This window comes from Coffea arabica, chromosome 3c, assembly GCF_036785885.1.
Source record: "Coffea arabica cultivar ET-39 chromosome 3c, Coffea Arabica ET-39 HiFi, whole genome shotgun sequence".
In the NCBI taxonomy this organism is placed as follows: Eukaryota; Viridiplantae; Streptophyta; class Magnoliopsida; order Gentianales; family Rubiaceae; genus Coffea; species Coffea arabica.
The window spans coordinates 4,779,049-4,791,851 of NC_092314.1; the positions used below are offsets into that span (position 1 = coordinate 4,779,049).

At 35.8% G+C, this 12,803-nt stretch overlaps 1 protein-coding gene across 1 annotated transcript; it reads left to right on the top strand.

The window, feature by feature from the left end:
• The first annotated feature begins 564 nt into the window (after nt 1-564).
• On the top strand, nt 565-7,944 carry LOC113734304 (casein kinase 1-like protein 11). Its single transcript, XM_027260792.2, has 13 exons — nt 565-1,138; nt 1,236-1,276; nt 1,729-1,798; nt 1,899-2,047; nt 2,122-2,217; nt 4,409-4,479; nt 4,692-4,753; nt 4,858-4,921; nt 5,013-5,097; nt 5,381-5,507; nt 5,629-5,712; nt 7,144-7,265; nt 7,352-7,944. The coding sequence occupies exons 1-13, from the start codon at nt 1,063-1,065 to the stop codon at nt 7,631-7,633; spliced, it is 1,329 nt and encodes a 442-aa protein (XP_027116593.2). The 5' UTR covers nt 565-1,062; the 3' UTR covers nt 7,634-7,944.
• Nucleotides 7,945-12,803: the final 4,859 nt, after the last annotated feature.

Below are 12,803 nucleotides of genomic sequence, written 5' to 3' on the forward strand. Positions count from 1 at the left end.
TATCACAATTAAGAAAATAACTAAGATATTAAAGAAGGGTGTAGATTATCGAAGAGTCAAAACAAATAAATAATTAATTCAATTAGAAGTAAACAAAAAGCTCAACCATTTATCCATGTTGGAAGGTAACAAGCTTTAATGTGCAAGAGTACTCTGATTTATACAACAATGGAAAGAGATTAGTTGGATTACGTAAGAAAAAATATTTATTAATTTGACTATATATTTCTCTATTTAGAAAAAAAATTAGAGCTAATTCTTTTAGTCATTTGAATAGTTTACAATTAAACAAATAAAAAAGCCAGTAATATCCCAACAGCTCTTTATTCTTATTTCCATATGGTTTTACAGACCATCACAATCCACATTTCTACTCCTCATCTCTTTTGTCTCAATCTCTTTCCCTTTCCTTCTTACACAGATCCCTCTCAGAATCTATTTTCTCCCCGTGGATTTCGTTTTCCTTAGATTCCTCCCTCCAGAATTAGACCTTCTTCTCATTTTCCTCACCTTCTATTTTCACTCAAATGTATATATGCGTTTAATTGTTCACTTGTTTCCCTTGTTGGATGCAAAACCAAACTGGATTTCTATTTAATGTACCTTCTTTCTTCCCTTTTTCTTTTCCCTGCATCCCAAGATGTAGATTTTAAAAGGGTCAATTTTAATTCGTTAATTTATTGAAAAAAAAAAACATCTTTTTCAGAATTTATGTGAAAGAGTACATAAATTCTTGAATTCCCAAGCTCATATATCAAGACTTGATTTTGGGACTTGTTTGGTTTTTGGTTAATTTGTTTGTCTGCTGAGGAATTTTTTTTGAGGTGGGATTTTTGGATGGTTTTTTCTCTCTTTTCTTTTGATGGTGGATCTGAAGATTGTCTAAATATTGGAGCTTTGGACGATCGATCGAAGGAAGTTTTGATGGTTAATATGTGGAATGTTGTATTGGGTTCAGCTTGAAATCAAGAAGGAAAATTTTTTGGGTTCCTTATTTTTTTGACCTCATTTTTACCCCTTAATATTGGCTCTGAAGGGTAGTTTTTCTTAGAAGGTTTAGTTATGGATCATGTGATTGGTGGAAAGTTTAAGCTTGGCAGGAAGATTGGCAGTGGATCATTTGGGGAGCTATATTTGGGTAATTTTAGCTCCTATGCTTTTCTATCTGAATAAATTTTTCTAGTTTATGTTGCCATGGTATTTTTATGCGTTCATGGGGTTTATTCGTATTTCAGGAGTAAACGTACAAACTGGAGAAGAAGTTGGTGTAAAACTTGTGAGTACTAAACCGTTGTTTTAATATTTACATTTAATTTATGCTGCGCTTAATTCTTTTTGGTTTATATTTCTGATGATGAGTCTTCGGCAGTGAATAAAATGAATTGCTGATCTCTCTGATTAGTTTTAGTTCGCCGGTCTAGTTGGTTTTTGAGCTTTTTGATATGTTTTTGTACAGATATGCCTTATGACCTATGGAGTTACAGGATTTTGGGCTTAGTAGGTTGGATTTTAAGTTCGATTTTTCAAATGGACTTGTCATTGACGATTCTTTTCTTAGCATGTAAATTAGGAGTTTTAGTTGCCTGATGTGGCCTAAATAAATCATTAGAGAGTTGAGTTTGAGCTGTTTGTTAACTATTGGTATCATCATTCCAATTGACTGAATTTACTACTGTTGAAATGTAGCAGCATGTGCTTATCCTAGAAAGCTTGTTGAATTTTTTCCAGGAACCACTTAAAACTAAGCATCCTCAACTTCACTATGAATCAAAGTTGTATATGCTTCTTCAGGGAGGAAGTGAGTATTGAATTGTTTCCCCCTGCTATTTTCCTTTCCCTTAAGTGCTTATATGGTAAAGATAAAGCTTTTTGCCAATTTTTCCTTTTTGTGCATGAAGCTGGGGTTCCCCATCTGAAATGGTTTGGCGTTGAAGGAGAATACAGTGCCATGGTCATCGACCTTCTTGGCCCAAGCTTAGAGGACTTATTTAACTACTGCAATCGAAAGTTCACATTGAAAACCGTTTTAATGCTTGCAGATCAGCTAGTGAGTGACTTACTTTGTCAGGAAAGTTTTGTTTCACTTGTAGCTACTCTACTTATGATATCTTGTTTACGCAGATTAATAGAGTTGAATACATGCATTCTAGAGGTTTTCTTCACCGTGATATCAAGCCTGACAACTTCTTAATGGGTTTAGGGCGCAAAGCAAATCAGGTTAGACCATTTTCAACCACTAGTTTCTGTGTTTTGTTTGTGTGAGTTTATTGCTTTCATGGACTTCATTCATGTGTTTCGTCATTCCTTGTGTATTTCTTTGTCACATTAGAGGCTGATCTGGAGTTAAGCAAATGAGGTCATGTCTTACTTTTGGAGATACTGAGGTCTAGGATTTCTGTTGTCATTTCCTCTGGGGGCTCAAAATTTGGGAAGTGTGTTGGCAAACACAAAAAAATGTATTATTGACTGTGATCTTTTTGAAGGATTAGGCTGGTATCTACTGCCTGTAAAACTGTTCTGGAGGTAGTGAAAGTGATGCAAATTACAGTGGAATGGCCATTTATATTATTGCTAAACTTTTGAGTCAAGTGAAACATTTAAAGTGCATATTATTTTTGGATGCTGGACCATCAGAATAATGAAAGAGAATTCCAGAGGCACGGTTAATAGTTTCTTCTGTGGTCTTAAAAATGAAGGCTTCCGTGTATCCTAGCGCTAAAGATTAGTTTTTCTGTTCCTTGAATTCAGCTTTCCATGTTTTATGTATTTTCGTTTCCTGTCAATGGTGTAATGTAAAATTCATGCATGCTTGTTTGTGCTTTGACTCTAAGATTGACATTTTCTGTATTACATGGACCACTTCAGTAAGCAAAATGATTTCTCCTCTGTTATGTACTTAAACAGCAAAATGATTTCTCCTCTGTTATGTACTTAAATTGTTCTGATACCATAGACCGAATATAGCAAGTTGATATTTGGTTGTCTTTCGCTACAATTTTTTTATACATACTCCAAGCACTTCCCTTAGGTTGTGTTTGGATTTTATGCCCTTATTAATTTGTGTAAATTTGACCATGTGGATCTTGACTTTTCCTCTTGACCCTCGAAGTTGCCAAAACAATCCAAACATTAGATACAATAATCACACAATTGGAGTCAAATAGATTGGACAATACTGAAATACAGAAGCATGCTAGCTTTTTAAACATGCTGAAATGTTGTGTAAGCTTCCCACCAAGTACCAAATATAAGTTCCTTTTCCATGTATTTGGTTTTGGCTGTTCAACTAATGGAACAAAATACCATGACCATAAACTATGGTTATCTCATGTTGTCATCTGTTTCTACAATTGTCCATTTGCATTGACAGATACTGTAGTAGTGCAAGCTCTTTAAGCTTTCACTTCTGGAAGAAAACAAAGGCCTTAGCTTAGCTGTAGTATCTGGAATTTGTTTTATTATATATTGTTTTTCCCCTTTTGAGGGGAGAGTGGGATCAACCTTGTGGTCAAATGTCTTCTGTCATGCATGAAGTGGGATATGATCCTACATCTTTTTTCGATTTTTCATGACATCTTGATGTAGTGCTTGCAGAGGTAGCATTATAAGAAAACTGAACAATTTTCTACGCCTTCCAAAATCACAGTGAAAGAAAGAAGAAGAATATTAAATGCAAAAGGAAAAGGTAATAGAAGAATTAGTTGCTCATACATTCATTTTTTAGATGTTTTTTCCTTCATCATGGAGCTTTCCTCCTTGGAAGCAGGTGGGTTGCTCTTAACATTACTGCTTCCTCCTTGGAAGCAGGTGGTGACTTCTACAAGCATCAGGGTCTCATCAAGAGATTATCCGGGATAAGTATGACCAGACAGTCCTGTATCAGTTTTAAATGCGGAGGGGGTTGGATAGTTGGCGAATCCATACAATAATAACATTTTTATTTATGATGTATTAGGACTCCTTGTGCTTCTTAGAAATTTGAGGCCTTCTGTTTCCGCCTTTTGCCATTTCCCTTTTTTTAAATACTGTTTGGCTGCCTATCATTCTCATTTAAAGTTGTGAATGGTTAACTGTAACAATTTAGGTTGAGCTTCTGGCTTGTATTATTGCATTATGCATTGATCTTATCAACTTCAATTCTAATAAGTTTGGAGCTTTTATATATATTTTTTGGTGCTCTGATTATCAAATCTGACAAGAATAATGGTAAATGAGTGTACAAACACGAATATCATATGCATGACTACAAACTTGTACTTGTTAGATGAGGTGATGCTGTATCTTTAGAAATTGTTGTGCTTGTAGACATGCAGGCTCAATTGCTCATGTTTCCTGCTTCCCATGCTCGTGTTTCCTACATTCCTTTGTGCAGTTGTATCTCAGTTTTCTTCATTTTGTTGTACAACAGGTCTACATCATTGACTATGGTCTTGCCAAAAAGTATAGAGATCTTCAAACACATAAACACATACCATACAGGTATTGGAATGATCATACATGCGCGTCGTTTAGGTCTAAAAATTGTATCTGTTTTTTTTTTTTCCCAATTACCTTATCCTTCTATGAATCTGCATTTTCGTGTCTGTGAGATGACATTTTGAATCTGAATCTGAATGAGATGACTCTTCTGTATTTACATAAATGTGCTATTCTATATGACTTTTCTCAACCTTTCTTTTTCTTTTTTACAGGGAAAACAAAAATCTTACTGGCACAGCTCGTTATGCGAGTGTTAACACCCATATTGGAGTTGGTAAGTGAACCAGTATGCGGGTTAATTTTTAAGTTCATATTCTTGGATCCTTTCCTTGTGTATTCTTAGATGCGTCACATCGAGATTCTATTGCTCCCTTGCAGAGCAGAGTAGAAGGGATGATTTGGAGTCTCTTGGCTATGTGCTTATGTATTTCCTCAGGGGAAGGTTGAGTGAAAGTTCCTTACTCCACATCTTTCCTTTATCTTTGCATCGACCAATATTCATGAATCTGATTGTTTTTTATCTTTTATTCTAGCCTTCCCTGGCAGGGGTTGAAAGCTGGAACTAAGAAGCAGAAATATGACAAAATTAGCGAAAAAAAGATGCTTACACCAATTGAGGTACTAAAAAATTTCTTCTTGTTCAGCCGTGATGTTGTCACATCATTAGACTTTTTTTTGGGTAAAAGGGAAATTTATTTTTCAATCTCTTTTGAATGCTCATGGTGAGGCTCTCTTGGCTAATTGTTTAGTCTGGACATCACACACCATACAACACCTAAAGCAGAAGCACATACATACACATACACAGTCATTCAATACCTGTTCACGTGTTCGTGCATGTGTATGCCGACACACACTATTTTGTATAGTGTAATTTGAATTGCTATTTTGCTATGGGTAGGTGCTCTGCAAATCTCATCCATCTGAATTCATATCATACTTCCATTACTGTCGATCGCTGCGGTTTGATGACAAACCAGATTATTCATACCTGAAAAGACTTTTCCGGGACCTATTTATTCGAGAAGGTGAGATGTTTCATTAATCCCAAAAATATATTGCCAATATGTATAGAAAATCTTGTCAAAGTTGATCTGAATCTCATTCTGGGTCGTGTTTTGAATATTGATGTAGTGGTGTCTGTTGCAGGTTATCAGTTTGACTATGTTTTTGACTGGACCGTGTTGAAGTACCCACAGATTGCCTCTAGTTCAAGAGCAGTAAAGAACCCAGGTCTGTTTAGGCTTAAAAACACTTGATTTTTTGGTTTTTGAAATCTTAGTTTTGACATGGTCATGTAAGATACATTCTCTGCAATCAAAGATTCCAATATGGGTTCCTGTAAAACCTATTTGTAGTTTAATCTAATGTTCCTTTACTTTCAGCTGTTCTTCATTTTTGTATTCCCTTCTCAACAGTTCAGTATTTATCCAAAAAAATTTTCAACCTCCATCCCCATCCTACCTTCATAAAACAGGAAGGGGAATAGAAAATGTCTACTCATCCAGATACATCACTAAAAGAAGGGTAAAGGGTAAAAATTGTATAAAACGAAAGGCATGTGAAAAATTTGTTTAGAGAGAGACAGTCAGACACAGAATCCAGAAGGAAAAGTTAGAATAGTGAACCGAGAAAATGTTCCATTAGCCATCAATATGGTTGTCGTCAGAGGAAAATTTTCTATAGGACAATTTCCTATTCATCTGGTGGGATGAAGGACAGGTGGGCATGTGGGAATTTGGAGGCTGCTGCAGGCGAAGGAGATGCTTCTTTCTCACCCCTGTTGTTAGCCTTTTTTAAATTCACCCATAGTGCTCAAGATTAGAGTGTCTCTGGTTTCATCTGGTTATGACATATCTGCTGTAAAATATTTCTTAGCTAATAGGTCCAGTTAGAGATGATGCTCCTATATTTTGTATTCATGAATAGTTTCAAAACACAACTTTGAAGTTTACTTCATTTGAACTGCTTATCTTTAAAGATAATTGGAATAAAAGGTTACACTTTGCCCGATTAGTCAATTTAGCAAATTTAGTTTTTATTGTTGACCAGCTTAAAATCACATTCTAAATTGGGCAATGTTATGTGAACTGCAACTTCTTAAAAAAGGGTTTGATTTCTTAAATAGGTATACGAATTAGTCCAGGTTTTTTTTATTACATTTTGCTGGAATTACATCAGAAAATTGAATTCTGCTCTCTCAGTTTTTCTTCATCTTGTTCCTCAGTCTTGTGTTAGTACCCACTAGATTAGGTCTATAGTTGAATTTGGCTTGCTTGTGGTTAGCTGTTATGGGTATTTGTTCATATATGTGGATAGTGAATGGAACAATGGAAAATTATCAAGCCGTGGATTTTCAAAAAAGTTGCTGCAAAGGTGAAAACATTCGCAGTTTCTGTGTCAAAACACTTCTGGAATTGTAACTTTGGGTGCAAGGTGTATTAATTGTGTTTAAGCGCATTCTGTGAAAGGTGATGAGTCCTTTCCTGCCTTTTGCCACATGGAGATGGGGTAAAATGTATATTTTTGTGAAAGAAAATAAATGAAAACTGATGATAGAGCAAAGGAAATGTGTTTCATTATGATTATAACTCTTGGGGTTGATTTTGAATGAGTTGCATTGAGGCTAGTCATTTAATACTTCTTGTAATGTGTCATATCTAGTGAGACAGGAGGTTCGGGATAAATACGAGTCATTTGGCAGAAGGAATAGTTCTGGTGCTGGCTTGCATGGGGATCCCCTGAGGCACAGAGCTTCTGAGGACGTGCCATCGTCCAAGGAGGTGGTGAGTGGAATTGCCACTGCTTCTTTGCTTCATAATACTCCATGTACTTGTGTGTCCATTAATCTCTCCTTTTCCTTGTGGATCAGCTGACAGATTCTGAAAGAGGGCGTGTAGCTCGAACTGGTAGCACTTCAAAGAGGGCTGTAGCCTCAAGCAGCAGACCAAACTCGTCTAGTGAACCTAATGAAAATCGTCCTGGCCGGCTGGGATCCTCGGGCACAGGTCGCCTATCTACAACCCAAAGACTGCAACCTGGATTTGAGTCCAAGTCATCATCTTTCACTCGAGTTGCAGCCTTGAGAGGTGGTCGTGATGATACTCTCCGTAGCTTTGAGCTGCTGACAATTGGCTCAGGCAAAAGGAAATGAGAATATCTAAAGATAATTTTCTGTATGACACAGTTTCATTTCCTTCCGTGGTTCAGCATGGTTGTTCAATATCTTAAAACTGCAATGGCTGGACTCTGTTCCTAGCCAATCGCGGACTTCTTTCATCCCACTACCCCAGATCGCTTAACCTGTATTCTGCTCTACCACGGCCTGCTTTTGCTTTTGAAGCCATGTAAACGTGTTAAAGAAAGAGATTAGTACCTTGTTAATTCTGAGACTTGAATGATAATACACATTTTTTGCGACTGTTGTCGTTGAAAGGTATATACTTATGACTTGGTCTTCTGCTACATACCCGGTGCATTTTTACGTGTGGTTGTACTGGGATTTCTTTTGTTTCTGGAAGAAAATTCTTGACTAGGGTGGATGTTTTTGCAAGGCTAAGTTCTTGCTGCTAACTAAGGCTGCAAATGAATCGAGCCGAGTCGAGTCGAGTTTTGGTTTAATCGATCTGAGTTTTGATTTAATTTTATTGAACTCGAACTCGATGAGCTGATAATTTAACATTCGAGCTTGGGCTCGAGTTTAAAATAAAAATAAAAATAATTATTTTATTTTTTAAAAAATAAATAAAATAATATTTTTTCTTAATAAATAATAAAATATTAAAATATATATATATATATATATATATATATATATATACACCTGAACTCGCGAACGAATTTAATATTTTGAGTTCGAGCTCAACTCGAATGACTCGCGAGCGGCTCGGTTCATTTGCAATCCTACTGCTGACACTCTCTGCAAATGTCTTCCCTTCATTTGCAATCCTACTGCTGACACTCTCTGCAAATGTCTTCCCTTCATTTGCAATCCTACTGCTGACACTCTCTGCAAATGTCTTCCCTTAGTACCTCTATAATTCTGAAAACAAAGGGAAAAGTGAAGGAGTCCTGGGGGATCTATGCCCCAAGGATCCCACCAGTTTCAAGTCAGTCCAGTATTCAGTCAGAGGTCTCCAGACATAAAAAATATTGAGACCATCACGTGCAAGTGAATTCTTACGAGCAATTCTATAACATCCACATGTTTTCCTATAATGATTTGTGATATGCAAGTTCTTCAAGACTCTGCATATGGCATGCTTGTTTCTTTCTTTCACAGGATTCATTATGTCCCTGAGAAATCTTATGATTCAATCGAAATAAACTGAAGACTTTGTCTTCACTTCAAGTAGTAGTATAAGCATATATTTTTTATCACTACGGTATATTTTTCTATAAAACTTACAAAAAATAGCAATCCAAACGGGTTCATGTAGCATGCTTTTCTTTCTTTACTTTTTTTTTTTTTTTAAAAAAAAAAGAAGTTTCATGTAACAGGCTCAAAGAAATAGAGACTCAATATGGTCAATGAATAATTTAGAGGCCATCCAAATGCTTATTGCAAAAGCATCGGATTATAAGTTTTATGTAGCACAATTGTTCAAAGATGGTGACTCCATATATATTTTTTAGGGTCAACTTTTAACTTTCTCAGGCATCCTAGTATGGTAGAAAAAATCAACTACAATCATTTCTCACATTATAAATAATAAATAACTTCCACTCAATAGACAACTAAAAAATTACTCAAAAAATTAGTAATGCAACAACCACTAAAAGTACAAACACCTGTTCATCAACAGGACTTAGCATATTACAAGGTAGAAAAGCTTGGTATAAATTTTACAGATAAAAGTTTACCCTGCATCATTGATTATTCTTGGTTATGAATAATTATATATATTAAGATTAGTGCAAATAATTCTTTCTCTTATGGAAAGTCACAAGTGCAGGCATCATAATGCCAAAGACACGAATTACCAAAATTTGGAAGGACTGAACATTTGTTTTAAAAGAAGAATATCAACACTTTTAACTGTTAAGCTATATCTAATTTTCACGGTATTTTACAGCATGATTTCATCTTTTGACATTGAGTGCTCTATAGAAGTTATTTACTGATGGATTCTTTTGTAATAAGATGCAGGGTTGATGCAATTGTCGTACATTTTTCTTTCGAATAAATCTTATATATACTAACAGTGCGTATACACTATCACCGTTTGATTTATAATATATGTGTAAAAGTTAAATTTCAATTCAAATTTTACATAGTTATCATTTATCCAACGCTGACAGTATATACACTATCAATATAGGAAAGATTAATCCTTTTTTTTTTTTCAAAAATGATTTTTTTGGTAAGAAATTCCCAAAAATGATTAAGTCTGTTGAGTGTGTCTTTGTATCCCACATCGGAAGTTTAACAAAGAAAGCTCTCCTTGCAGTAGTTATAAATATAGTGCACTTAAGTGAGTTTAATTGTGCTAAGGGCATCAGCCCAAGTGCCATGTGCACCAGTTCAAAAGAGATTTTAGGGGGTTCATGCCCCAGTTTAAGAGAGGTTTTGACTTGGCATCAAACCAAAAGAGCAAGTCATGGGCCTTTGGGTCATTAAGCATTTAGTGTTATTTAAATTCTTTTGTGTTTTCAGTTTAGGTGCCTTTTGGACCTAGGAATTTTTTCCTAAGGTTTTGTACTCTCTTTCTATTATGGTAAATCTGCTACCTTTTCGTCCGTGGACGTAGGTTAATTGGATTGAACCATGTAAATTTCGTGTCTCTCTGTTTGATTTATTTGTTCTGTTATTGTCATTATTGAATTGGCAAGAATCCTATTATTCTCGTTGGTCAATTTTCTGGGATCAGATCTAACAAACTGGTATCAGAGCTTCAGGTTCCAGATTTAGCTTCAGGTTTTGGGTCATGGTTAGATTTTGGGTTCTTGATGACAATAACAAGTTTTGGGTGCTACAGAGAGTGAAGAAAAACAAATTTTCGTTGGAGTTCTGTTGGGTGTTGAAGAAGAGTTATTTGGCCCGTTGGAACTCGTCAAGGGTTTGGAGAAGATGGTGGAGCAAGATTACTATGTTCGTGACTTTTAACCCGTTGGGATCTATTGAACCTTTTATGAAATTTGGCCTGTTGGGACCTGTTGAGCCTTTTGCATTCTGATTCGTTGGTGGCTTGTTGTGGTTCGTTGGAACTTTTGTGATTCGTTGAGATCCGTTGGGACTTTTATGGAGAAGGTGGAGCTTGTTTGCTATTCGTCTATTATTTGCCGATGTTAGATACATGCCAAGGTGAAAATTTGTTGAGTGTGTCTTTGTATCTCACATCGAAAGTTTAACAAAGAGAGCTTTCCTTGCGGTAGTTATAAATATAGTGCACTTAAGTGAGTTTAATTGTGCTAAGGGCACCAACTCAAGTGTCATGGGCACCAGCCCAAGTGCCATGTGCATCAGTCCAGGAGAGTTTTTAGAGGGCTCACGCCCCCAGTTTAAGAGAGGTTTTGGCTTGGCATCAAACAAAAAGAGCAAGCCATGGGTCTTTGGGTCATTAAGCATTTAGTGCTATTTAGATTCTTTTGTATTTTTAGTTTAGGTGTCTTTTGGACCTGGAAATTATTTTCTAAGGTTTTGCACTCTCTCTTTTGTACTCTCTTTCTATTATAGTAAATCTGCTACCCCTTCGCCCGTGGACGTAGGTCAATTGGACCGAACCACGTAAATTTCGTGTCTCTCTGTTTGATTTATTTGTTCTGTTATTGTTATTATTGAGTTGTCAAGAACTCTATTATTCTTGTTCGTCAATTTCCTGGGACCAGACCTAACAAAGTCTATGACTATATAACTAGATTGTGAATAGATAAGATAACAAAAGAATATTTATGGGCTATTAATATCTCACTGGCATTGTTGAGCAACACTATTTTCTTTTTTAATAAAGCGCACTTGTCACACATTCATTAGCGAAAATGAGTTTCCTTTCGCCCCCTTTTTAGCTAAAATGTAGTGCAAATATCTAATTGAAGTTAGTTGGCTGAGAAACCACGCCAACCAAGAAGGATGGAGGAAATCAGGAAGAGACAATACAGCGTCGTCGGTGCAAGGGAATAAAGAAGCGCGTTGGTTTATTTGTTTATTTGTATTTTCTGTTCCTTTTTGATCCATCTTTTTCCTTTCTTTCTAGTTTTCAGTCTTCCTATTCTGCTCAATTGTAAATTGCAAGTACATGTGTAACTCCCCAAACTGCAAACTGCATGGATCTAGTTATAACTACGGCGTAATTAAACAAGTCGAGTTCAATCGAATAATTTACGAGTTTGCTCGGTCGTCAAAACTCAAACTGAAACTTGCATTGATCGAATTCGAACTCGAGTTCAAGTTGCTGGAGCTATTTTATTTGTTTATTTGTATCTTCTGGTCCTTTTTTTATATCTATCTTCCCTTTTCTTTCTAGTTTTCAGTCTTCATGTTCTGCATGGATCCAGTTACAACAACGTATGCAATACTTTTCCATTCTCATTCTTGATGATGCTAAGGGAATTCTCTATTCCCATTCTTTTTTCCCCATTAGTCTGGTGTTCCTCAGCCAGTGGCAAGTTCAATCTTGTTTTTTGCAGGTCCCTGAAATCTTTGGCAGGATGAAAAACGTTTAAAATCATGCAGTTTTAAATTACCAATAACAATAATTTACTAGACGGCATAATGGCGTGGCAAGGCAAGTCATTCTCCAAACGAAAAAGTGGCTGCAACAAAGACAAGAAAGCATTAACAAAGATATATTGATTTCCGCTGTAGCAAATAAAATATCAGCGTTCACCAGCCACTGCCCATTCACATGACATGTCAAGAAAATAGCAGTTTCTGTCTTATTTACCAAACCAAGTCCAAGTCCCGGGATGTCCCTCCACTGGACCTTCTCTTTATTTTCTTCTTGTTGGAGCATAAGAATATTCTTCAATCCTTTATTTAAAAGTTAAAACCCTCTCCCGCAAATACAAAGACAGAAAGAAAGAAAGAAAGAAATACAACTCTGTCTCTGTCAACCCCACCACCCCCCCCCCCCCCCCTCCAAAACAAAAAAAAAACCCAAAAAAAAAATAAAATTATAGAACTTGAAGAAGGATAAATTCCTGTTAGTAATCTCTAGCTAAATATTGGATTTTCTGCCAAAGAAGATGAAAAAGAAAATTAATTTCTCACTTGCCAAAATAAAGCTATAATAATTGTAATTGTAATCAAGATAATTGAAAAATAACAAAAATGTAGTTAGGGTCATGAAAATTAATATTCATTAATTTAATCTTGATTATTTTAA

What these genes read in the sequence shown, in the direction of transcription:
- LOC113734304 (XM_027260792.2), top strand. Translation starts at nt 1,063, where the DNA reads ATGGATCATGTGATTGGTGGAAAGTTTAAGCTTGGCAGGAAGATTGGC. An exon ending in TAATGCTTGCAGATCAGCTA is followed by an intron (nt 2,048 to 2,121) that starts GTGAGTGACTTA and finishes TTGTTTACGCAG; the next exon opens with ATTAATAGAGTTGAATACAT. An exon ending in TGCCATCGTCCAAGGAGGTG is followed by an intron (nt 7,266 to 7,351) that starts GTGAGTGGAATT and finishes CTTGTGGATCAG; the next exon opens with CTGACAGATTCTGAAAGAGG.